This window comes from Annulohypoxylon maeteangense, assembly GCF_022496945.1.
Source record: "Annulohypoxylon maeteangense strain CBS 123835 unplaced genomic scaffold GGS22scaffold_1, whole genome shotgun sequence".
Classification (NCBI taxonomy): Eukaryota; Fungi; Ascomycota; class Sordariomycetes; order Xylariales; family Hypoxylaceae; genus Annulohypoxylon; species Annulohypoxylon maeteangense.
Window position 1 is genome coordinate 830,812 of NW_025953248.1, and position 24,766 is coordinate 855,577.

At 47.8% G+C, this 24,766-nt stretch overlaps 6 protein-coding genes and 1 non-coding gene across 7 annotated transcripts; 4 read left to right on the forward strand and 3 right to left on the reverse strand.

The window, feature by feature from the left end:
* Nucleotides 1-483: 483 nt before the first annotated feature.
* On the reverse strand, nucleotides 484-2,630 carry GGS22DRAFT_148929 (uncharacterized protein). Its single transcript, XM_047959064.1, has 2 exons — nucleotides 1,350-2,630; nucleotides 484-1,164 (listed from the first exon to the last, which is right to left on the reverse strand). The coding sequence occupies exons 1-2, from the start codon at nucleotides 2,084-2,086 to the stop codon at nucleotides 1,044-1,046; spliced, it is 858 nt and encodes a 285-aa protein (XP_047823535.1). The 5' UTR covers nucleotides 2,087-2,630; the 3' UTR covers nucleotides 484-1,043.
* Nucleotides 2,631-3,128: 498 nt separating this feature from the next.
* On the forward strand, nucleotides 3,129-8,548 carry GGS22DRAFT_148938 (uncharacterized protein). The gene is made up of 3 exons (XM_047959065.1): nucleotides 3,129-5,663; nucleotides 5,722-6,726; nucleotides 6,775-8,548. Exons 1-3 carry the CDS (start codon nucleotides 3,540-3,542, stop codon nucleotides 7,924-7,926), a joined length of 4,281 nt encoding a protein of 1,426 aa, XP_047823536.1. The 5' UTR covers nucleotides 3,129-3,539; the 3' UTR covers nucleotides 7,927-8,548.
* A 597-nt stretch (nucleotides 8,549-9,145) lies between these two features.
* GGS22DRAFT_t1 lies at nucleotides 9,146-9,226 on the forward strand. Its single transcript has one exon. It is a non-coding gene; the product is annotated as a tRNA-Gly (tRNA).
* Nucleotides 9,227-10,488: 1,262 nt separating this feature from the next.
* On the reverse strand, nucleotides 10,489-16,981 carry GGS22DRAFT_2931 (adenylate cyclase). The gene is made up of 2 exons (XM_047966727.1): nucleotides 10,835-16,981; nucleotides 10,489-10,778 (listed from the first exon to the last, which is right to left on the reverse strand). Exons 1-2 carry the CDS (start codon nucleotides 16,763-16,765, stop codon nucleotides 10,572-10,574), a joined length of 6,138 nt encoding a protein of 2,045 aa, XP_047823537.1. The 5' UTR covers nucleotides 16,766-16,981; the 3' UTR covers nucleotides 10,489-10,571.
* Nucleotides 16,982-17,004: 23 nt separating this feature from the next.
* Nucleotides 17,005-17,414, forward strand: GGS22DRAFT_2935 (uncharacterized protein). The gene has a single exon (XM_047966729.1). It carries the CDS (start codon nucleotides 17,105-17,107, stop codon nucleotides 17,318-17,320), a length of 216 nt encoding a protein of 71 aa, XP_047823538.1. The 5' UTR covers nucleotides 17,005-17,104; the 3' UTR covers nucleotides 17,321-17,414.
* A 3,186-nt stretch (nucleotides 17,415-20,600) lies between these two features.
* Nucleotides 20,601-22,738, reverse strand: GGS22DRAFT_194086 (uncharacterized protein). The gene is made up of 2 exons (XM_047965453.1): nucleotides 21,885-22,738; nucleotides 20,601-21,816 (listed from the first exon to the last, which is right to left on the reverse strand). Exons 1-2 carry the CDS (start codon nucleotides 22,477-22,479, stop codon nucleotides 20,633-20,635), a joined length of 1,779 nt encoding a protein of 592 aa, XP_047823539.1. The 5' UTR covers nucleotides 22,480-22,738; the 3' UTR covers nucleotides 20,601-20,632.
* A 218-nt stretch (nucleotides 22,739-22,956) lies between these two features.
* On the forward strand, nucleotides 22,957-24,550 carry GGS22DRAFT_148954 (Dynamitin-domain-containing protein). Its single transcript, XM_047959066.1, has 3 exons — nucleotides 22,957-23,103; nucleotides 23,160-23,219; nucleotides 23,278-24,550. Exons 1-3 carry the CDS (start codon nucleotides 23,065-23,067, stop codon nucleotides 24,451-24,453), a joined length of 1,275 nt encoding a protein of 424 aa, XP_047823540.1. The 5' UTR covers nucleotides 22,957-23,064; the 3' UTR covers nucleotides 24,454-24,550.
* Nucleotides 24,551-24,766: the final 216 nt, after the last annotated feature.

A 24,766-nucleotide genomic window follows, 5' to 3' on the forward strand; every position in this document is an offset into this window, starting at 1 on the left:
TATCGGGAAAAAAAAAAGTTATTAATTTTTTTATTATACGTTAAATATTCGAAATTACTCGTAACGTATTACTATTAATAAAAAAACGATATATTTAATAAAATAAAACGAAAATAAAAAACATAAAATGTTATTATTAATAATATTTAAATAATAAAAATAATTAAGAAATTATTTTATTATAAAAATTAAAATTAAATATATTTATAACTTGTATTATTTTAAAATATAAGTTTATTAAATTCGATTAAATTATATTATAAATATAAATAAATTTATTTAAATATATATAATTTTTTAATTTATTAATAAGAAATATTCATAAATATATATGCATATAAAAATAATATACTGTTTTTATATGTATAAAGTAAAATGATTTAGCGGGATGGCGGATCTTACGGTTATCGTCCAACGTAATTACCGCACTTCAACATCATTGGTGCTTATCACCACTCAACCTCCCTGCTTCTTGTACTACCTATTGTACCTACCCCTTGCTTTTTTTATATCCATCATTGTGTTGCACAAGAACACAGTCTTTTTTCTTTCTCCCCCGGCACAGACAAGAGGGCTGAACGGGGTAGGAGACGAAGATACCCAATTACTTAGATTGCAACCTTCTGCACCAAGTTGGAAGCTCGGGACTTCTAACCATATGGACCCTCTAATTGCGCTTTGTCAACCGACAACGATTTAACGATTGCAACGTCTTCGAAACCCCCAATTCGACTTATCACCACCACCATCTTTCTTCCGGCTAGATACTAATAAAATCCCTAAACCTAGGGCTGTAGGAATAGACAGGTTATCGATTTCACCTTTTACCTTTTCGCTCCTAAAATATCCCCCCCCTCTCCCCCAAACTGTTGAACTAACAACACAGCTTAAATCAACTTCTGTTATTTGTCCAGTCCGTCGAAGACGATATCTTAGCGTCCATGAGTCTCTTATCCTATTGCGACCAGTCGAGTTTTCAATCTCAATATGGCTGCGGCCGTAGTTACGGAATTCTGCGCAGGCGTGACAAGAAACGCCTGTGGTCAGCCACATATCCAACCTTCCACGGCGATAGCCGTTCCTCTGTGGGATGAATTAGAATTACAAACTCGATTGGAAGTTATCGCAAGAGCGTGGATTTTAGCAGCACCTGCACTATCATTGGTATGTATTCACGCTTCGATATTCCCATTTATCAGAGTGTCGTAACCGCGATGTTATGAATATACCGACAAGCCATCCGGCTTCGTAGCGCGATCTGTCGTTGGTGTAAACTGTGAACGCGCTTAGTCTTGAACCGGCTACAACACCAGTCGAAACTCTAAACTGACTGATGCGGTCCGGCACAGGAACAGAACTGGGAATCTAGTCGCCTCTTTAAGCCACTAGTATTACCCGATCCAACTCCGAAACGATCACGACGACTATCGAAACATCGCGATGAAGATTCTCTACCCCCTGAAAACCTGGTCGATCCAACTCGAAGTGGTGATGCTGCTTGCCAGCGAAACCCATCCCACTCAACGAACTGCTCTCCTCCGTCATTGGATGATTCACGCCGACGTCGCGAGCAACGCAAAGGCTCATTGATTGACGACCCGACAACTGAGTCATACTTGGACTTCTTTTCCGAGGCTGGCATTATCCAACACGCTAAAAAGAAGAAGAAGACCGCGCCTGCGTTCAATTGGGCAGAACAGTCACAAAACAACGACGGTACCAGTGCCGGTGCCGGTGGAGGTGGTGATGGAGATAAAAACGGCGATGCGGCAAAGTCTGGCGGAGATGCAGGTGGTGATGGCGATGGTAATGGGGATGGTAATAAAAAAGGTAGCGATAAGGATAAGAAAGATGAAGAAAAAAAGAAAGAAATAGAGAAGGAAAAAGAGAAGGAGAAGGAAAGGGAGAAGGAAAAAGAAATGGAGAAGGAGAGGGAAAGAGAGAAGGAAAAGGAGAAGGAGAAGGAGAAGGAAAAAGAAACCAAGAAGGATGAACCAGGTGATGCCTTGGGTGGCTTCGAGACTGCCGGGAAGAAAAAGAAGAAAGACAAGAAAATTGTTGAGAAGGGGGCAGAACCTATAGACATTGCTCCCAAGCCTGATACATTCCACGAGATCAAGCTAGATGACCATGGACCATCGCTAGATATCAATTCTGGCGGCAGTACGCCGGAACCCAAGTCGAATCTTCTCAGTACGTGGGGTAGTCGATTGGCTACTGGCGCATGGAGCAGCTGGATTGCACCTAAAGACGCCGATAAATCTAAAGAAGACAAGAAAAATGAAATCGACAGCGGCAGTGCTTGGAGTCTCAGCAAGCCTAGTTCTACCAAGAAGGACAAGGCGGGGTTCAGCTTTGGCGGATCTGATGAAACTAGAGCAGATTCCAAGGCTGAAGAGCCAATAATCTCCGTTGAGAAGCCTGGGGAAAAGAAAGACGAAGCTTTCGACTTCGGCTTCGGCAATGAGAAGAAGGAGAAAAAGAAGAAAAAGCTTAGTATCTGGGAAGAAATGGAGGCTGAGAAGAAGGCTGAGAAGAAGGACGAGTTTCTCGTCGAAAGTCATGATCTGGGGTCAAATGCGCTGAAAAAGGGGAAAAAAGGCACTGCAACAATAATACCCGAACCTGTGGCTCAGACCCCTTCCGCTCCGCCAAATGGCTCGCCCACGGCGACCAAGAAGAAGAAAAAGAAGGGTGTTTCGGAGGAAGTGAAGGAACCAAAAGCTCCCGCACCTGATCCAGAGCTTGACCCTGTCAATGAAGACCCCTGGAATGAACCCTGGAGCTCGGCCGATAAAAGCACCAAGACGAAGAAGAGTGCTCTAGAAGGCAAAGGGCCCGAGGCGCCTGAATTAGGAGCTGATGTAGAACCTGCTGTCGATGACACCTGGGGCTGGGGCGCCGTAGCGCAGGACAAAAAGAAAGGTAAAGGTGCAGAGAAGAAAATCGAAGAAGTATCGCTACCTGAGACCGAGAACAAGAAGGAAGTAATCGACACATGGGGCACTTTTGATACTATAAAGAAGGATAAGAAAGATAAGAAGAAGAGCAAGGCCGTTATTGCTGATCCTGAGCCTGCGGCCGAACCTGAACCTGAACCTGAACCTGAACCTGAGAAGAAGCCAGAAATCGACTGGGCTAACTGGACGGCACCTACCAACAAGAAGAAGAGCAAGAAGGGGAAAAATGTCGAGGAATCCAAAGGACCGGACCCAATACCTGATCCAGTACCCGAGCCCCCATCCGAGCCTGAAAAGAAGGATGGTGATTTGGGCGGTGGTGCTTGGGGTATAACCGCGACATCCACCAAAAAGAAAGACAAGAAAGGTAAAGTCAAAGAACTAGATCCCATACCAGAACCTGCCCCCATCCCCGAGAAGGAAGATGACCTCGCTACTTGGAACGCCCCCGTCTCTAAGAAGGAGAAGGAGAAGAAAAAGAAAAAGAATCTCGTTGAAGAGGACCCCCCCAAAGAACCCGAGCCTGAGCATGAACCTGAACCCGAACCCGAGCCTGCGAAAGATGAAGCGGAGGATTTCATGTCCTTCACAATTACATCGAAGGGAAAGAAGAAGAAAAATAAGGCCATTATTGAGCCCGATCCAGAACCGGCACCACAACAGGAACCTATCAAGGAAGAAAAACCTGCAGAAGAGGAGTTCTCTACAGTACTCGGCACTTCCTTGAAGAAAGATAAGAAAAAGCAGAAAAAAGGTGCTGCTGAAGAGATTCCCCTTAAACTGGAACCATTACCCGAGCAGAAGATAGATGACTGGGCGACCACTTGGGATACCTCTACTGCTAAAAACGGGAAAAAGAAGAGTATTTTAGATGAGCTGTCTCTAAAAGAATCGGAGCCACCTTCCACCCTCGATGATGATCCGTGGGGTTCAAGCCTCCCAAAGAAAGAGAAAGAAAAGGAGAAAAAGAAGAAGGTTAAAACCACTACTCCTATCGATGAAATTGCCGAGGAAAAAGGACAGGAATCATCAGCCCCGGAACCAGAACAGGAGTCGGCTCGTCGACCCGCTACTGAGGAACATAGTTCTAGTGTATGGAGCTTCTGGGGGGCAACTAAGAAACCTGTTAAGAAGACGAAGGAGGAGTCTCCACCTCCGCCGACTGAAGAGGGTGATGGTTGGCTGAACTGGAGCAAGAAGAAATTGAAGGCTTCGACCGCTCTAGTTGAACTCGACAAAGAATCGGATGACCACGAAGATCTACTACCCGCTGTACCGGAAGCACCTAATGCTGTGGAAGGGGACGATTTTTGGAATAGTTTTGGTACTGACAAGAACAAGTCCCAAAATAATATTATGCCTGATTCAATCGAGGAACCCAAGAATGATGACATCTGGGGTCTTGCTCCTAGCTCAAAAAGGGACAAAAAGAAAAAAGGAAGCAAGAATGTTCCAGTCGAGATTGAGAACGGCTCTCATCTAAATGGCGTCAAACCAGACTCTGTCGAAGAAGGCAAAGGGCTCGACGACGATTGGGGTTGGGGGAGCTTAAAAAAGGGCAATAAGACATCTCCACCTCCAGCGCCTACTCCACCTTCATTAGCGATGAGCCTATCCGGCCAAGAACTCGAAGAAAACGTCTGGGATGATACGAAGGCCGAGGATGATGAGAAGGCAGCAGCTGAAGCAGCAGCATTAGCGGCTGAGGTTGCTGCTGAAGAGGAGGAGCTTGCTGCGCTAACGGCTAAAGCCACGAAGAAGAGGAAGAAATTCTCAAAGAGCGACCAAAAGAGATTCGACGAGCTTACCGAGAACGCCAAACGTCGCGCAGGAGAGAAGGCTGCTAAGGAAGCGGAAGAAGCGGAAGAAGCGGCGCGACACGAAGCCGAGGAGAAAGCGGCAGCCGAGGCCTTGGAGGCGGAAGAGAAGGCCGCCGCAGAAGCTCGTGAGGCTGAAATGAATGCTGCGGCAGAGGCACTTGAAGCTGAGATTGCTGCCGAAGAAGAGGAAATCGCTACGCTAACGGCGGCCAAAAATGAGAAAAAGAAGAAATTTAGCAAGAGAAACCAGAAGAGACTCGACGAACTTCTTGAGAAAGCCCAGGCCCGTGCTGATGAGAAGGCCGCTCTTGAGGCGGACAAAGCCACACAGGAAGATGAGGAGGAAGAGGGAGACGAAGAAGCGGATGAATTAGCAGCACAGGAAGCTGAGGAAGAGGCGGCACGAGCGGCCGAAGAGGAGGCGGCGCGCGAAGCAGAGGAACAAGCTGCTCAGGCAGCCGCAGAGGCAGCTCGCGAAGCTGAAGAACAAGCTAAGCGTGAACGTGAAGAGGCCGAGGCCGCTGCCAAGAAGAAGTCGAAGAAGAGTTCTAAGACGGAAGAGAAGAAGTCCAAGTCCAGTAGTAAAGATAAACTTTCCAAGAGAGAGCAGAGGGAGAAGGAGCAGAGAGAGAGGGAGGAGAAAGAGAGAGAAGAGAGAGAGAAGGAAGAAAAGGAAAGGGAAGAGAAAGAAAAGGAGAATCGCAGGAGCTTTGACGACGACGACGACCTCGATCTTGACAATATCGACCTAGCTCCCGAACAAGTAGATGAGCTCTTATCGGGCTTCGCATCGCCTCCTAAGCCGTCACCCCCACCCGTCAAATCGGACGCATTTTCTTTCTGGGGTTCTAGGGCTAAGGCTAAGAGCCCGTTACCCGATCAGGTAAGTAGTACAAAAGAGATCTGGAGGAAGCGAGATTAGATGTGCTGAGTCATCATAGTTTCTCGAAGATGCGACGGCCGAGGACGCGCCATCATCCTACAAAGCTACCACAACTGACGACGATTGGATGAAACCTAAAAAGACCAGGACTAAAGGTAGTAAACTTTCCGAGAAGCTAAAGAAATTCGAGCCAGCCAAAGAAAACGAAGACGATGATCTGATTGATGCGCTGGCTGCTCCGCCGCCAAAACCACGTGTTCCTGTCGCGCCATCTTCCGAAGAAAGGTCCTCCAAAGATCTGTTTCCCGGAGCTTTCCCAGATGAACAAGACGAGAACGAAATTGTCGAAATTGTTGATATGGCGCCGGTAGAGAAGAAAAAGAAGAGCAAGAAGAACAAGTCTAAGGCTGTAGAGATACCCCCGCCTCCCGAAGTACCCATTCCACCACCGGCAGCGCCCGAAGAGGAGCCTGAGGAGCCCGAAGCGCCCCCAACGCCTCCTCCGGAGAATAGATCGTCTAAGAAAGAGCGACCAAAGATAAGTCGCGATGCGGGCGCGTCGTGGGGTGTATGGTCAGCGACACCTCGTAAGGAGGAGAAGAAGCCCAAGCCAAGGTTTGAAGAGAAGAGACCTAGGAGAGAGAAAGAGAAAGACAAGTCATCTTCTTCGAAGGGCTCATCATCCGATAGGGATAATAGGGCAGAAGAGCGCCCAGAAAAGAAGTCTGCGTCAATTTCTAAGCATCAGCGCACAAACAGCCTATTTCAAAGCACCCCGCCTATTTCTCGCTCCATGTCAACCCGGGAGAAGCGCCCCCCCATGAGCAAATCAAGTTCACGTCGTCAATCAGTCGAGATGACAAGTGGTCTAGCGTCGCCTCCGCCCGAAGAAATGCCCGCGATGTCCTCTAAGGCTGCGAAAATCTTTGGCATTGACAAGAGCCAAAAGACTCGCACCCGCAAGATCTCTAATCCGCGCTCCCCGGACGAGGAAGATATCGTTATGGTCGGAGCTGCCGAACCGCCTTCAAGCCCCGAAAAGCCAACTCGTAGGCGAACAAGGGTAAATATACTCCTCCTTACGAAATGCAACATCGCTAATTTTATGTAGATAAAGACAGAGGATGAAGTTATCATGACCGATGGATACCCTGCCGAACCAACACCTCTCAAACGATCGAACTCGAGCGCTAAAAAAGGCTTTGCGGGCCTATTCGGAGGACTTAAGGCTCCGCGCTCCGAAGCACGACCCGAAGCACCACGTCGCCGCAGCACATATTATACTACAGATGACGACGTTAGGCCTGATAAGAGGCCTCGGCGATCTGTGCGTGATGCGCGGGATTATCATACTGTGGAGGTTGACGCGGCAGATGAGGAAAGGGAAGCTCGCCGTGCGGCTCGTCGCCAAAGGAGGGCCGAAGAAAAGGCCGCCGAGGAGGCACGTCTCGCAAAAGAGGAAGAGAGGCGCGAAAGGCGTAGGAGACAAGAAGACGAAGCTGAAGCACGCAAGCAGGCTGAGCGCGAGGTTCGACGAGCCGAACGTAGAGCTGCCCGAGAACGTGAGGCGGAGCGCGTTGCAGCCGAAGCTAAAGAGGTTGAGAGAGCCGAAAGGCGTCGACAACGCAGGCTTGAGAAAGAAGCTGCTGCCGCCGAAGAAGCGGAAGCTGAAGCTCGACGCGCAGCTCGATCCGAACGACGGCGAGCGCGGCATGTCGAGGCCTCCGAAGATGAGGAGGAGCGTAGACGGAGAAGACACGAAGCCAGACGCGCCGAGGAAAAGGCCAGCCGGAGACGCACGATGCCGGCTGACGAGTATGTCTACCCCCCGGAAAGAACTTCACGATTCGCGGTCGACGAACGTAGGCGAAGCAAACCTGCCGCTTGGCCGCATTCAGGTACGGATTCTTGGGTGAAGGAGCATTCTGATGCTGGACCACCCCCTGAAGACGGTGGCCCTGTCAACGACCCACCTCCGATGGAAGATGACGAAGAGGCCCGCCGGGCTGCTCGCCGAGCTGCTCGTCGCCGCGCAAAGTATGGTGATGTCGAGGCTGAGGTGGACGATGACCGAAGGCGTCGTCGCGCACGCCGCGAGGAACGGGACCGTCGCGAAGAACGAGACCGCCGCGAGGAGCGAGACCGCCGAGATCGTCGCGTAGGTGGCTCGGATGGTAGCGGTGGAGCTGGAGGACCGCGTGAGGCCGTGTTCACCGACTCCACGCCTCGAAGCAGCTGGTGGAAGAAGCTCACTGGTGCTTAAAGGTTCGAAATTTTGGTTAGCGGGGCGTGGCCTCCTAATTGGCCGTTGGAGTAATATGTCAGATGTGTCTCTGCTCAATTCGTTGCTCGAAAGCATTATTCGGGCTTGTAACATTCTTCGGATTGGCTTTCATGCCATCTTCGTATATCCTCAGGGATACTAACTCCCTATCGTTGCCCTTGTTTTTGTCTCAACTATGGGGTTCACGAGTTTTGAGGGTTTTTTTCGATTGTATTGTATAACGTGGGATGTATAGTGTTTGGTTATGCTCAGTGTGTACGAGTGACGTGGCAAGGCTGAGCGGGATGGGGGAAGCAACATAGATTGGGGATTGGACGAAGCCGGTTCCATTCTACCCCAGACGACACCCCGACCCTACCCGATTGGATGACATTTATATGATTTTACATATCTATCATGTACGTTGGGAATGACATAAAGCAGGAGTTTTTTTGATTGATACACATGTGGTTTGAGCGATACAAAATCGATATACCCCCCCACACCTAACCTACAGCCTCGCGATCTATATCGGGTACGGATTAATTTAAGTCAGCATAGCGTAGCATAGCATCACTCGTTATATACCTAGGGATCAGGAATAATGAATGGATTTCAATCACTTGCGTTTGTTGATTCGTGCTATAATTTTGTCTGTGTCCACTAATGTGGTGTTGTCTGCATATATGTATGTGATACCCCTTGCCCCTTAAGCAGGTAGCCGCAATTCCATACCTAGGTAGTTATTGTGGGTAGTTCTGTTTGCAGAGACATCTATAGGGACCTCAACGTTTTTACAACCTAGAATGACATTGTAAGATGGTGACAGTAGACAAGTAGGGGGGATAGTCCACCGTAGATAGAAACGAGCTGAGTGCTTAGGTAGATAGGTACCATATTGATGATCTAGGAGTCACCACCAATGCAATAAAATTACCTACCCAGTACTCACAAGGCTAGATAGGTAGCCTCGCGTTTACACACCATCTCAGCCCCTAAACCCGGATAGCTACCTTAGTAAAAGAAGGAAGGCACATGTCTCAGACGCACCACGAACGCTCCTTCCACCAACCGTCATCCCGTTCCTTCCTCCGGAAGATTGCCCGCCCGGTATCTAGCCGGACAAGAAACCTAGCTAGCTAGGTAGCTTATAAGGCATAATTGTCGACAGTTTGAGTAGGTAGACATGAGATTGGTACATGGTTGCGACATGTGTGAGGCACCTATGGAGCAGTAGTTTAGCTCATTCCTCTCCCATCGTGGTTAGGGAAAGACCCGGGTGCGAATCCCGGTGGGTGCAATTGTTTTTTTTTAACCTTTTTTTTGATATTATTATTTCGCTATTCGTAGATGTCTCAAAACATGACTTTCAGGAAGCACGCAATTTCATTCTGTATTCTGATAGTTGGTTTTTCCCATCGCCGTTTGCTTCGCGTCTTTTCTAACATAATGGGCATAATGTAATCGACATGTACTAGTGAAAAAGGGGTTATCCCTACCATGTATCCAAAGATATAATTAGGAGCACTCTATACTAGGTATATATAGATGCAAGTATATATGATCATATATTCATAAATATTACCATATCACCTCCACCAGAATCGATCATCGATGAATCAGCCGAGCCGTCTTCTCACATGTAACATTCTTGCCTGCATAGTACATACACATCAGATATCAACTAGTATATCCCTCTCATATCACTCACTCACTCACACGCACTCATATCTGAAGACACAAAATAGTAGTAGGTAAATCAACGCGATCATTCCTTCGACAAGGCCTAACCGCCCGCGCTTCGCGGGACTATGTTTCGGGTTTGTCTTAGGAGCTACCTAGTGAGGCAGCCTCGTTCATTGTACGTAAGCATACTGTATCAGCGACAGGACAGACAAAGAGCCAGCCAGCCAGCCGGCCGTAAACAACGTCATATCGTGTCGAGCAGAGACGTTAATGTCGATGTCAGCGATCCTGTTACCGGATAAAAAAACAGAAGACAGAGGGCATGAAAATTTTAGAACAAAAAAAGCGAGGAAAAAATATCAACCCGCCCTCCCGTTTCTTTCCCATATTTCCAGTTTCGCAGTATTCCAACTGCCCTCCCGAGATAAGATGATGATAACGCCAACTCGCGACCGTCTGTGCGGATTTAAGACAGATGACGGCGCGGCTAATTATGCCTAGTAAAGACCCCTCTCCAACAAATGCCATACCTAGCTAACAGTAACAGGAAGGGCTTTCATGTCTAACAAAAACCACACCATTTTCGGATATTTCGAAGCACACAGAACGTAGCAGGGTTTCCCGTGGACTCTAAGGCGTCGCCGTTGAGGTACTTCGCTATATGAAACTTTGGTTGCTCGCGGGACGTCGTTATCGACGTTTATCCAACCGCCTGGCTCGTACTTGGAAAAGCAGAAAAGAAAAGCAAATAACCTCGCAACCCCCGGAAGTAGTCGTAGCGATATCTTCGTCATAGCACATTAAAAGCGGTTTATTGTATATAGGATGGGTGTTATAGTCCCGTTCGAATACGTGAGTAAAGACGTAGGTGATAATGATGTTAGAACTGAAAAGCAAATTTAGGAGTAATATAATACAGGGGAATAGATGTATGCGAGGAGCATCGGGTGTGTGGCTAATTAGATTTGGTCCTCATAGACACCGCTTTCGTCGTCTTCGCTGTCGGTGGGGAGGTCTCCAAATTTGGCTTTATATCGCTCGAGCTCAGCCATCTGAATGGCAAGATTGTCGAGTATGACGGCCATTGGTGTTCGTAGATCTTCTAGTGAGTGGATAGGACCACTGCCCATGGCGATGTGTCGCATCGTCAGTGTGGATATACAAGTCTTCAGGAACTGAGTTAGTAAATACGAACAAAATGTCATAGGTTGAGAATTCATACCTCTATACGGCTCACTTGGTGCTCCATGAAGTTAAATAGGAACCGTTCAGTAACCTCGCCACCACGTTGTCGCATGCGCTCCAAGAGTTCGGTCTCGGGAGGTTGTAAGCCTCTACCGGACATTTCTTCTAGAGTGCTGCAAAGCATTTCCAACCGCAAACTGACTTTCCAAAGAGCCCAAATGATCTCCGGATCGAATCCAAGATCACTTCCAGCCTGAAGTGTGGCAGGTTTCTCAGCGACCTCAGCCGTTGTCGCAGCGCTGTGATGTTCAATGCGGCCGGCGAGAACATGCGGATATAGAGAGTATATGTACTCGGGGTTTTCGAGACCCTTGAGTTTTCGTTCACCAATGTCCTTCACTTCGAATCCTTGTGAGCTTAGGGATTTCAATTCCCTTCTAATTGACCCAGATGTTACATCGTCATCGAACGTATCGTCGGAACCCGCAGACCCAATTCGTTCGTTTTCTTGATATGTCTCAAGGCAACGCTGGATTTCGGAAATGAAATCCGCCGACACCGTTATCTGACCTCCGTCGGCCACGGAAGATATACGAGACGCTTTGTTCACCATCGGGCCAAAGTAGTCCATACGCCGTGTCACGGGATCAATTTCAGCCACTGGTTCACCGAAGTGGATACCCATCCTGACCGACAAACCTCTGAATATGAGATTGTTGTCTTTGTCGTACGTTTCTTGGCAGGAAACAGAGTTGAGAATTTCCGAGGGCCAATCCACATTGAGTAAATGAGTCTGGACGGAGAAGCACCACAACAAGGCCGAGGTGGCAGTAGGGAAGGAGACCATAAAAGCATCTCCTTCAGTCTTAACTTCGTATCCGCCGATTCTCCGCAGTTGGCGTCGCATCACCTCGTTGTGAAGTTTGATCGCAGATCTCATAGCAGATGGATACATCTCCCACAGATTAGTTGAGTTCTTGATATCGGTAAATACGATAGAAGGCTTTTCAGTCGGGGCAGGGACTTCAGCTTCAAGTCTGTGTAATGTGGAGTCTTGAACTTCGCCCTTCGCCTTCCTGCCTCGCTTGGCTGGAAATTGAAAATCGTCTGGAACTCCGGAAGGGTATAGCGACATGCTCTGCCCTCTATGCAGACGCGCTGACCGTTCCTGGCGCCGCTTGAGATCGGCGACACTGATCATCATAATCATGATTTTTCCATTTGCGCCATAGGCGATGGCAAGATCTCGTAGCTTTTGCGAGGCGCGCATAAGATCCCCTCGCTCTGATCTGGTGACATCAACAATTAAACCAGGGGTAAGATACTGCCATAGCTCTTTTGTAGCGATCAAGATCGTTTCATCCTGCGGTGTGATCGAGGTCTGTGTAATATTAGGAGCCGCCTGAACGGCTGGCATCAAATCGACGTAGCCAAAAGCACGTGATATATCGAGTAAATCATTGAGCTTCCCCTGACGTGACACCCAGCCTCCGGCATCTCGTATTCGTTGACGCTCGTTCGGCTCGGCAGGATCGTGCTTCCGAGTTAGGATCTTATGTGAACCGTCAGATTGAATAAGCATAGCTTGCGCGTCACCGACGTTGGCGACGTAAAGCTCTTGGGATTGAAGATATGCTACAGTGGCAACTCCTCCTGAGTTGAGGTCTTCCTTGCTAAGGACTACCGGTGCTGATGAACCACGATGCGACATTAATGATCTCTTCTCGGTATGCTCGATGGCAACGGTGACAAGGTCCTTGTTGAGGGCGAGGAATGCACGCCTGAGCGCATCCATAGGAGTCTCGTTCTGACGCGTCTTGAGAGAATTCAGCTCCATCGTGAAGATATGACCAAAATTCTCGTGCAGGTATTTAGCGATCTTAGAGCCACCACTAGACAGCGCCTGCCCGTCGAACAATCCAAGGAGTGTTTCCGAATCCGAAGAGTTAAACCTTGGAACGACCAGATCAATAGTTGACAAATGCTCGTTCTTCCCTAACGTATCAGCCATACCATATGGTAAATGGCCAGCTAATGAACCTGACGTTCTAACACGGCGATCCTCACTCTGATCTGGAATACTTGGGTTAGTAAGAGTGACGTCCATCAATCCGAGCACACGGAGATTCTGCAGTCGACCAAAATCAGTGTATTGCTCGCGATTGAGAGCCCCTGGGCCAAGCATTATCTGTTTGATCTCCAAGCGTTTGTTTCCTGACAAGTTGAGAAATCGCAAGTTTGGATTTAGATTCCAATTCCAATCGTATGGTACGTTTGAGATATTGTACTTCAGAGAATTGTTTCCGCAATCCAACACGGCTAATTTCTTGGCCCGGGAGATATCTGCTGGCAGGTTCGTGAATTTGTTGTTGTTGATGTGAAGCACCTGAAGCAAGCTATACTCCTCTAAATCGTCAACCGGCAGACTAGTCAGATCATTACCCGAGAGGTAAAGTTCCACAAGCTGCGGCCAATTTTTAATGCAGCGCTGTGGCATGTCACTGAGGTCGTTATATGATAGGTTGAGAACGCGCAATTCAGCTAGAAGTATAATCTGCTCGAACACATCATCATCGAGCTGATTGTCGGCAAGACATAGGTTTCTTAATGAGCCGGCGAATGTGCTAGTTAGCCGATTGGAAAGCCCGGAGTCTTTTCTCGATGTTGCAGACGGAGTCATAGTTCCATTAATACTGCTACTAGCCGTCGTGGCTCTCGAGACGACCGAGGTTTTCCGTCCTCCCTTCCCGTAGACAGATACAACAGAACTCTTGCGGTCCGCTCCGTTAGGGACGGGAGAAGGCCCGACGCTAAGCAACGTGCTTGATGCTTGGCTGGGTCGACGAGATCCATCGGGCATGAGATCCTCGGAGCTGGACGTTTGAGACAAGGCCCCTGTCAGCGTTTTATTGTTAGGAGTAGGAGTGCCTGAAGATTCTCCGGGTATTTGAGGCGGACGTGACGCAGGCTTTGGGAAATTTTCGAGCACGTTGGAGGAAGCATTCAGCGTCTCCAATTTATTTGCCCACCAGATATCCATTGGCAATTTCCTAATGTTGTTTCCTCTGATATCCAGAACTCTGAGTTCATTTAGACATCCAATTTCTGGGGGTAACTCGCCCACTGAATTGTGGGCAATGCTGAAGTGATCCAACCTTCTCATGTTACCAATGGTATTAGGGAGAGATACGAAATAGTTCCGGTCTAGAACAAGCTTCTCTAAGTTGATCATGTTATTGAACGAGATATCGATGCTGGCAAGCTGACAGTTCGACAAGTTGAGCTGCTTCAGAGTAGGCACAGGTCTTGTTATCTCAAACTTAGTAATGGGGTTAGAGTTCAGCTTCAAATTCCGGACTCGCTCGAGACTGCCCACAAATTGGGATATTGTGTTGTGGTCTGCGGATAGAATTTCCAACTTGGGCATGTCCGATACGATGTCGATGGCGGTGAGGGTGTTGTATTTAATATCCAATTCTCGAAGATTTACCAGTTCTCTCAAAGTCGATGGTAATGATCCCGCAAGTCGATTATTGGTCATGACGAATTTTTCAAGGTTCCGGAGCCCACCGATCTCGTCGGGGAGACTTGAGATAGAGTTGAAACTAACGTCGATATCTACCAGACTTTCCAGATCACATAGAAAAACTGGGAATTTTTCCAAGAAATTCGAAGATAGATTCAAAGATCGCAACGCCTTGAAGCAGCCAAACTCCTGAGGCAGGCGGTTTAGACGATTGTTTGCCAAGGTAAGCTTCAATAAACCTGTGAGACGGCCGAGCTCGGCATGATCCAAGTCCTCTAGGCGGTTGTTCGACACATCAAGGTATGTAAGCCGGCCTGCTCTTCCAATGCTGATAGGAAGTTTTCGCGCCTCATTATTAGAATATTTGATGTCCCGTAACTGAGGGCATGCTTGAACGAAGTCGCGCGGGAGGTCGAGGGAAAGATTCCTGGAAAGATTCAGAGAGATGATGTCGCCAGACTTAGAATAGAGGGTTATTGGGATCGTAATTAGGTTTCGTCCAGAGAGATCAACGTGATTAAACTTCGTGGCCCTACCGGATCCAAGGTCTTGAGGACTCATTTGGAAATGATTGTCTCTTGCCGACAGAAATAAGAAGCGACACAGGTAACCGTTGTCTTCTCGACCGATATCTTCCAAGCGATCTTTCTCTTCGTATCCAACCTGTTGTAGTAGTCTTTTCTGAATCAATAGTGGTTTCTCCGGGCCAGATAAGACCCGAGACAAGTCGTGCTTCCTCAATACGATATGATAGTTCTCAAGACCTTCAGTGACGAAGGTCTTCTTAACGACTTGCGCCATAACGTCGCCGACTGTTGAGTTCAAGGGCATCTGCACTGTAGCAAAAGTACCATCGGCGCGGAACACACGTATGCAGTGAGGACTCAATTTCTCTTCGGGCCGGGGTGGCGTTCCAACATCGTCGACCTCGGGCGCATGTACATCCCTTTCCTCTGCATTACGACGGACAGCCCAGCTGTCTGGCGCATTCCACGCTCCGTTTCCTAGGGCTGAAATTGGTTCGACAAGCTCGATATCTGTTTGTTCCTGGAACATCTTCGTACTATCCATCGGCGTTAACGGTTGGGGTTGCGCCAAGATACCTTCCATATCGTTAAGATTCGTATCTAGGTGGAACACCATGCCCCTATCGTTTCTATCGGTCGGGCCAATATGCTCATCGGGGTCATCGTAAGCCTTGTGCGGACGCCCCTTCTTAGCGAACGGAAACTTGTTATTAAACGTCGCTTGTCGAGGATTAGTTGGCCGGGCTGGAGGGCCCGGGGAATCTATGCTCGGAAGTGGTTTATCGTAAGGCGATTGGGATTTCGTCAGATCAAGCCGTGATGCAGAGGGCGCGAGAGACCGTGTAGAAGTAGGCATGCCTCTTAAGCGGCTGGAGTGATCATCTTTGTGCTTGTGTCGTCGTAAGCGATCAAAGATGCCTCGTTTCCCGGGTGCACCAGGCGACGTTTGGCCATCGATAGATGCGAGTCTACTGCCGGTACTGTTACTGCTTGGAGTGGGACTCTGTGCTCGCGATCGCGACGCTGTCGGCATGGAACCTCCTCTGTCCTTCATGTTGGCGATGCTTAAAATCGAGTCTTCCCGGCTGACTACAGGTCTGAGTGTATTGGGGTCATCGTTGCTCTTATGATGACGATGATGATTAGATAGGTGTACGATAGAATGCCCGGAGCGTTGCGAAGATGAGGTCTTCGGCGGTATCTGCGCAAATGTCTCCTGCTGATAGCGCTCTTTATCCGGACCAGCTAACATATCACGGACTGGAGCTTCACCGTATTTAGCAATATCGTTAGCCTCCTGATATAAAAATGGGACTACTTCGCTCGATGGCACGGGCGTTCGTGGTCGGGAGGATGCCGGTGATGGTTCTCTAGTGTGGTCGGTGGCGTTAGAATCGTTTCTTCCTCGACGTGGCCGATTAAATGAATAAGAGCGTTGTTCTTTCCCTTGATTTTGGGAAGGAGGTGGTGGTGGAAGGCTGGTCTCGGACGAGTCGCGTCCTGGGAAATCTTCCCCGAAAAACCCCTGTAATTTCTTGAACCCGCCTCTGCTACCACTGTTTTTCGAACCTTGGCTACTGGCCGTTGTCACGCTGGCCGCCGATGGCCGCCTATCATCAGTAAAATACGCTACATCGGGTGAATCATTACTCGAAGCTTGAGCAGGTCTTGAAGAGCCCATTCTAAGGGCAGGCGATAGTTGCGAAGCCGTAGAGACATTATCGCTAGAATCATTATAAAAGCTCGTGCCAAATCCGGTCGGGGACGCGGCCGCGCCGCCGTTCACGGACATCCAAGGAGCTATATTCTGGGTATTCGGACTAGCCATCGGGGAATCTCGTTGAATTTGTGGAACACGACCACCGGATGGATCGAGGACGGCGAGATCGCGACGATAATTCGTAAGGTCACTCATGCGGCGATTGTCGAGGAGGGAACTACTGGATGCGGTCGAGGAGGGCGACAAAGCAATGCGATTGCCCGACGCTGTTGGCGAGATGTCGTCTTTAAATTGTCTAAAAAGGGCGCGACAGGCACCCGTCGTTAGTTCTAAAGACCTTCACTGGAGGGCATTCTGTGCATGAAGTGATCGATCTAATGAAAAGAAAGAGATGCTTCAATTGATATCCCCATCATCCCACTTAATCTGACTAGGTGAGAAATACTCGATGGGTTTCGGACTAAAATGTGGCAGGGCCATGTGCTCCCCATAATTCATTGAACTCGAGATTATATTACGGAGAAAGAATAAGGCATGACGTACCTGAGCTTGACATGGTCGCCAGTCTTGATGGGCTTTGGCGTAGCTTTAGTAGAGGCTGAGGAGACGGAAACTGATCGACTAGGAACGGATGGTTTCAATGTAATGTTTGAGTGCCCACTACTGGTACTCGCGAAGGAGGTGATGCGGCCGTCATCTCTCGTCATTGTCACTCTTCACCTTCACGACGGTCCTCGCAGCTTAGGTTAATAGGGCGGCGCCATCAAAGGGAGATGAAGTGGGACATTTCCCTGCAAAGAACAGAATTATAGGGCCGGTATGTCTTGTATCGTAAATCGTGAAGCTCCAGGTAGGTAGGTAGATAGGTAGGTATAGAGGTATAGAGGTATAGGTGGAGGTAGAGGTATGTATCTTAATGTGGCGGATGTAGTCCAGAATGCGCGGAGAGCAGCGAGCGTTCCGATGTATGCCAGAAACCAGAGAACCTCGGCAGGTATACAAGAAAGAAAATGCTATAGTAGGCAGATGGACAAGTCAGTTGGGTGGGTTAGCTAACGATGAAGGAGTAGACAGTATAGCCCGGTGCCGAATTTGAGGGCTGAAAGGTTTTGGTTCAAGCAAGACTCAGATTGGATGTAGCAAAAAGTCAAGCAAAGGCAGGGCGGAGCGGTAGGCTGGGCAAGATGGTGCTTCCTGCTCACACTCGCACTTGCACTACCAGGTATGTATTGCACCTACATTTGCGACTTGTTGCAGGCGGCGGGTACGTAGTACGAAAGTACAATACGCACCTGGGCATGCAAGTACCTAGTAGTGTCAGATTAAGCTGGAAGTAGCTCTGGGCAGTGGCTCGGGTGTGGTATGTGCTACAACCGCTACAACGGCTGCAACCTTCGGTACAAGGCCGGAGTGAGGGAACTGCTGGTCCTAGCGAAGTACATCTAAAGGTGCATTGATGTATCGACTAGATCAGTGGGACCACTAAATCTTTTTTTGGTGACGACTTCCCGACCTGTACACTGCCTAGTACTTGTCACACATATTAAAATATCAATAGTTGACCTCACCAACGATTTTAGTTTCTAGTCTATCTAGATTCCAGATCTTGATTGACATTGCAACTACGTCAAATTATTGAACTACATGTTGTCTCAAGGCTTAATCTAACCCTCTACGATTTCAGAGGCTGAATTATGAAGCGATTCGTGGATTAATGGGTACCGAAGTGTCGTCACCGTTTCAAGCCTCTACCTTAACCGTTTGGTCGTTGACAGCGCAACGCAGAGGGGATACCCGTCATAAACGACCAAGAAAAAAACAACCAAAAGAAAAGAAAACGAAAAGGCCCTTCCAAACCCCAAGCCGTTTCGCGATATGCATACTCAACCTGTCGTCTTCTGACATTTACTATAATAGCATCGAGCGTTACTTGTTAAGGGCCGATCACATCATTCTATTTAATAGTAAGATGCGGTGGAAATGCAATGCCGCTTAAGGATACCGAGTCTCACCACATACTAGTATACAAACGAATATAATACGTCGTCTGTCTCTATGTGTGTTGGCAAAATACGGCAGCTCGTTTCCTAACCAATTACCCAGCCCGAACAAAGAGATATTAACTTGGCGAAGCGAAAGAGTCATATCCGATCTTAAATTTTACATCTCACTCATGAATCGGGATCTCTATCTTGTCGAATATGACTCGAGCGCAGAGGGACCCGTGACTCGAATCAGAGCCTCAATCGCTTACCTACATCCTATCCCTTCCCATCCGTGGTTCATACAAATGAGGCACCTACATACAGTACGGTAGGTACATAATTTACATGCTAAGCTCACTTTTTTTAGTGTCCTGTATCCAGTAGGATCTAGCAGTGCCCAGACTGCCATGGCCTCGGTGAAAGCCAAAATTGCGGGCTTTAAAAGGGCTTTGACCACCTCAAGGTCTTTGCGTACATACATTACCGCCCTCAAAACCGGGTTCTGCTCCACAGATGTCGACACCCCCAGAAAGTCCTAGCGTCGCTCCCGAGATCCTTGTTCACAAGGGCGAAATATGGATGTGGGTGTTGGATGTATTCCCATAGTACATCCATAAGTTTCAAAAAGACCGTGGGAAGTGGGCATCTTCCTGGGCGGAATCGGTTGGAGATGCTAGTTTGTTCGAACTCATATCACAAGTATGCGTTGTCCTATCCCTATCAAATTTAAGTCAAGTTCGCAACACTTTCCCTTTTATTATATTAAAACATCTCTTCCAAGGTTAGATCCAAATACCTCATTGGATCCATGTATGTTTGGGGTTTGGGGTAAGTACATACATATGAAGAATCAAGACAGCTAAGCAATAGTGATGCGCATCCAGAGGATAGCGTAAATTCTCCTAGTCCCCGTTTCCAGGTTTTATCTAATACGCTGTAAGATTAACACTAATCTTTCCTCGAAAGTCGACCTGTCACTCCGCGCTATTCTTTGGATGGGAGGCAAGAAATTGGATTCGTCTTCGTGTTGCAGCTATTGCGAGATTAACTAGGCGCTATTCCCGGGGACTGGTCCCGCCGCCTACCCACGCAGCCCACGGTCCGACAAGCTTGCATAAGGCTTGTCAACTCATATTAAAGTGCTGTTTGAAGTTAAAAATACCTTTGTTGGTAGGTCCAAGTATTAGTTCCTGTTAAATGTCACGAGATGGGATGGAGGATGATAGGATGGAATGCGCCCAATCCGCGCCCGGGAAGTTTGTTGTGGCAAGTTCCCGCTCTCAGTTCCCGCTCTCACACAAACGTTGCATGTGCTTTTAGAGCTTATATTATTTGTCAAGACCCCCAACCCATCGCTATCATTATTGGCTTTTTTTAGTAGAACGTGCGTGTGATGAGAACGTTAGACTTCATACCTACCCAGGTATCGACCAACCTGCTTCGCGATCAACCCTCTCACATGACGAATATCCGTTTATCGGCAGGACCGGTAAGGCTCCGTGACACTACATACGCGACTACGTGCGCGACTTGCGACGAAACGTACGACCGACAGGCCTTGCAGGGCCAACGTCCATCCCGTAATAATGCGATCCGTGGTTAGGGAATATCCGAGCTCGTCGATCATCCACTATCGCTCTAATATGCCGCGCTCAAACTCATATCTAGATAATTAGCAAGGGTTTGTGTGTGATTTGAACTTTGGGAACACTGAGATGACGATCTAGGTTGCTCTTGTGATTGATAAACGATAGATTGCGCTTTACCTAGCGTCTGATGTATGCTAGATAGTCCAGGGTATCTAAAATTCCGATGCGCATTGCATATATCAATATGGAGGCTCTGTGCTGATCAGATTGTGGTCGGATTGTCATCGGACATCCATGAATTTGTTCACATTGCAATTGAATTGCCTAGAAAATTGCCTACATAGCATATACAGCACCTAGTATGTGATGCGACAGCCTGTGTTACATACCTACCTAGGTACATGGTAATATCTAGTCCGACGACAAATGCAGACAGACTCGGTCTACAAGATCTTGTCATCAACTGACGCTCATTACGTTAATATCTATTAGGGCTCTTCCTCTTCATCGCTCACAGCGGCGATAACATCTCCTATATCTTCGTATAGGAGCTCCCCAACTTCAATGCTGTCTTGCATGATCTTCCGTGCATCTGGCTCTGTGGTACCCATGTCTTCCATAATTAGACGGACCGTCAATTCAGGCACCAACACCGCCTGGACATATCCAGTATAACCTCGTGCGGAAACAAGTCTATCCTCAATCGCGCGTTTCCGTACGACTGAAGACAATGTCCGCATGATGTACTCCGTCATTGCGCGGAGCCCCCGCGGTCCGTAATAGCCTGGCGTAAGACTATCCTCTGTTGTGAGCAACGTCCGATTCTTTCCAGACTCGACGTTCTCCCTCAGGATGTCACGATAGTGTGACTGTTGAGTGCCTTCTAAGATATCCTTCAAGAAATCCTGGTGGACCTTGAGTCGAGAGTCGAGGGCTCCCCAGTTGATCTTAGGATATCCTTTCTGAGATCTAGAACTCAGCGCGGTTTGTCGCTTATGTAGTCTGCAGAATGCCGTTTGTTTCTTAATATTCATCCTGCCATGGTCTGAGTACTTCGCCAGCAGCTCGGCATCAACGACTTCATGGCACATAGGGCATTTCGCCGCAGCAGCTACTGCGTCATCTATAGTTACGTCACCTACTTCTTCATCCCCGGAACTATCCTCAAATACAGCGGCCAACTTATCATCGCTATCATCGAGGTAGTCCGATTCATCCAAGGCGTGTAACTTGAACGCTGGTTTCTGCTCCTCTAACTTGATTTTGGGAGATCCCTGTCGCATCTTAGCCCTAGACTTTCTTGTCACTTTTCTTTTGGGCTTTCGATCAAGCTCTGTCTCCACTTCTGTCTTCACTTCTGTCTTCACTTCTGTTTTCACTTCCGTCTTCACTTTGGTCTTCACATCTGCGTCTGATTCATCGTCCGTGTCAAGTAATTTGATCTTGCCTTTTGCCGGAGAGTCATCTGAGAGTAAAGTTGTATGTCGAAAAGCTGCTCTCTCTTGACTTGGACTTGAAGCCAAAGATGGCATCTTGAACTTCTTTGAGGATCTAGCCTTCTCTGGACTGAGACTTTCAGGTTTAATGAATCTCTTTGCTGGAGGAGATTGAACATCATCAGGATTAGGGCTGTTTTTATAGACCTTAAACGATCTGCGTTGCGGAGATAAATCTAGGAATTGGTAGAAACGTTAGTATTTTTATCTGTAAAAAAAAGCATGAGAACTATATGCCACTCACCAGACTGCGCAGTCGAGGATTTAACAGTAGATTTCTGTGATGATCTCGGCTGCGAAGACCTAGGCTGGGATGAATACGTCGTAGTACGTCTGAAACTAGATTTGGCTTTCTTAGGTTTGAGATCGAACCCATAAGAATCTACTAGATGACCGCCTGTCTCTGGAATGAGATCCTCGGCAGATCTTTTCGAGCCAGCTGAGCTCGAGGGCTCGGTGGATTGAGAGTTACGTATGACATTATTTCCTTTTGATGACTGCGTAGGCTTTTCTCGTCCACTTCTCCGCACATTGCTTGTCTGTGAAGAAAGCTGTTGAGAATTGTTGAAAGTAGTCGGTTTGATATCTACAAGTTGACTCCCTTTGTCATCGTCATCAGAGTCCCGTAATTGGCGGTAGTCGTCCTCCTCATCACTACTGCCTTCAGGCGGTGCATCGATGGATTTGGGTTCTCGAACCTTCCCACCTCCCCTCATTTTAGAGGTGGGGACTTGATCTTTGGCTCCAATAACCTTACCCCCGATTTGCGATAGAAGGTGATACGGTCGTTGATTTGCACTTAGTCCGATGCGTCGTTTTCCAGGCGTAATGATGGGCATTGGATCTTCTGTAACAGAATTACTTCGAGAATGATCCGATTCCTAGTAATACCGAGTTTGACTGAGAGTCCTGGTTTTTCCTTGTCAAAAAGTGCGTAGGAAGTGCGATGATTGAGATGGAGGACCAATAACTTGCTTGAGTTCGTTTCTGGCAATGAGTGAGAAATGAGTGAGTTATGTGATATATAGGTAGAAGCTGAATAAAAGAATTGAGATAATGAGAGGATTTTAGGTTGGGTTGACCCAAAATGAAATTTCCATTATTTGCGACTTAACGAGTCTCACAATTTAGTAGTTGGGTTTACTGAAAAGACGAATGTTACATTGAAAAGTGAACGATAATTGCTTAAGGATGAGTGAGTAAGAACAACGCGTTTGAGACGCGTCAAATGCAGGAAGTAGCAGCCACAGCCACAGCCACAAAGAGCACAACTGGGAAAGAATGAACACCAGGTGGACCATGCTTTCTTTATGTCCATCTCAACTCCACTAAACTTCAACTTGAGAACATTCACACTTGTTTACACTCTACTACGTTCCCATCTACTATATGATTTCGATCATTAAGGCGGAGCAATCTTGAACATGGCGCTAAACCGAAAGTATGCTGCATTACCAGATCTGGTACGTTGAAACTTGAGGTCTCTGAAACTCTAATTATCATGCTAATCGATATCTAGGACTCTGCGCCTGACATCTACGAGACCCCCGAGTTAACGGATGATAACTCCACTATTCCGGTAAGAGTGTAATGATACCCCAGGGTGAAATAAGTCTATTTCTAAGCCACTATTTCAGACTACCGCGGGCCGATCGCAGTCAGACAATGAATTCGATGATGATGATGACGATGACGCCCCAGGGATCTCACACTCCAGACTCCGAATAGATCAAGCACGGTCTCGATTTATGCCTTCGCAAGTCGACGCTCGAGACGTAGATTTTTCGGACCGATTAAATGGAAAACGGAAATCGTACAAAACCTCCAGCCGAAGACAACGAATCCTCGAAGATGGTACCGAGCAAATCGGTGATCTGAGCGATGAGGAGGAAGACGAAGACCTAGCAAGAAAGATCGCGCGCTTGAAGCGAGAGATTGAAGAGGCTAAAGAAGAGTACGGTAAACGGAAAGCAGAGTCGAAGGACTCTGCGCCAGACCAGGAAGAAGTGCTTGTGTCACTTAGCCAGGCTTTAGAAGAGATGTCAACGCTGCCAGAAAGAGAAATAGCTATTCGGGACTATCAGAAATCTAGCAAACAATCGAAGGACGAGAATCGAGACTCGGCTCAGTCGGTGGATGAGGCAACGTATACTGTCACTTACGCGCCGAATTACGAACAAAGCCATGCCCTTGCCACAGCTGCCGATTTCGATCGACGACTTGTACTGCTCGAAAAGGCGATTGGTATTACCTCGTCAGCTATGCCTGAGTTAGAAAGCAACGGCCTGTCCCGTGCTATCATGCCTACACTAGATACACTTCAAAACCAGATCTTGACGTTGTCGGAAGCTTCTACCTCGTCCCTCGACAGCATTAGTCGCAGAGTACGGACTCTGACCCAAGAAGCCGAACAATTAGAGAAGTCTAGAAAAGCTGCTAAGGCTGCGCAAGATTCTCTAGCCTCCTCGGGTGCCTCTCCTGTGGAACCAGATGATTCGGAGCATACGGCCAAGATTAATGCGCTCTATGGTACTTTACCAACGATTGAAAGCTTAACACCACTTCTACCTCCGTTATTAGATCGACTCCGTTCGTTGAGGGCTATTCATGCCGATGCAGCAACAGCCAACGATACCCTAGAGCGTATCGAGAACTCTCAAAGTGAGATGGCTGCTGATATCAAGGAATGGAGAGAAGCCCTAGAGAAAATCGAAGGGTCCATGGGCGAAAGAGGGACAGCTATGACTGCGAACATGAAGGTGGTGGAAGGATGGGTGAAAGACCTAGAGGCCAAGGTCGCTACGTTGTCATGATAATGGAGATACTACTTGGTGTTCTGTGTCGAATTAGCTCTGATACCCTATTGGCTAAATGATGAATGTGATATTCAAATGCTTTTTTTCTTGAAAATGGATCATCTCGAGGAAGTAGAATCAATGCTCTCCTAATTTATATGCAACTAGAAGGTATCTTTGTCATGCCTTTAATGATACTTATGTCCTAAAAAAGTGTAAGGTAATATAGCGGGTCCGAGCATCAAAGTTCCACTAATAAAGCACCTTATCGATAGATGATGGTCCATGCACAAGAAAGAAAGCCCTACCCACAACTAGCACAGCTTAAGCG

Coding starts and splice junctions, on each gene's coding strand:
- GGS22DRAFT_148954 (XM_047959066.1), top strand. CDS start 23,065: ATGGCGCTAAACCGAAAGTATGCTGCATTACCAGATCTG. Junction 23,104..23,159: donor ATGCTGCATTACCAGATCTG/GTACGTTGAAAC, acceptor ATCGATATCTAG/GACTCTGCGCCTGACATCTA. Junction 23,220..23,277: donor ATGATAACTCCACTATTCCG/GTAAGAGTGTAA, acceptor CCACTATTTCAG/ACTACCGCGGGCCGATCGCA.
- GGS22DRAFT_148938 (XM_047959065.1), top strand. CDS start 3,540: ATGTCCTTCACAATTACATCGAAGGGAAAGAAGAAGAAAAATAAGGCC. Junction 5,664..5,721: donor AGAGCCCGTTACCCGATCAG/GTAAGTAGTACA, acceptor GAGTCATCATAG/TTTCTCGAAGATGCGACGGC. Junction 6,727..6,774: donor CAACTCGTAGGCGAACAAGG/GTAAATATACTC, acceptor AATTTTATGTAG/ATAAAGACAGAGGATGAAGT.
- GGS22DRAFT_2931 (XM_047966727.1), bottom strand. CDS start 16,765: ATGAGTGACCTTACGAATTATCGTCGCGATCTCGCCGTCCTCGATCCA. Junction 10,779..10,834: donor ACCAAGTGAGCCGTATAGAG/GTATGAATTCTC, acceptor CAGTTCCTGAAG/ACTTGTATATCCACACTGAC.
- GGS22DRAFT_194086 (XM_047965453.1), bottom strand. CDS start 22,479: ATGCCCATCATTACGCCTGGAAAACGACGCATCGGACTAAGTGCAAAT. Junction 21,817..21,884: donor ATCCTCGACTGCGCAGTCTG/GTGAGTGGCATA, acceptor ACCAATTCCTAG/ATTTATCTCCGCAACGCAGA.
- GGS22DRAFT_2935 (XM_047966729.1), top strand. CDS start 17,105: ATGACGTACCTGAGCTTGACATGGTCGCCAGTCTTGATGGGCTTTGGC.
- GGS22DRAFT_148929 (XM_047959064.1), bottom strand. CDS start 2,086: ATGTCTATAGGTTCTGCCCCCTTCTCAACAATTTTCTTGTCTTTCTTC. Junction 1,165..1,349: donor CTAGATTCCCAGTTCTGTTC/CTGTGCCGGACC, acceptor GTGAATACATAC/CAATGATAGTGCAGGTGCTG.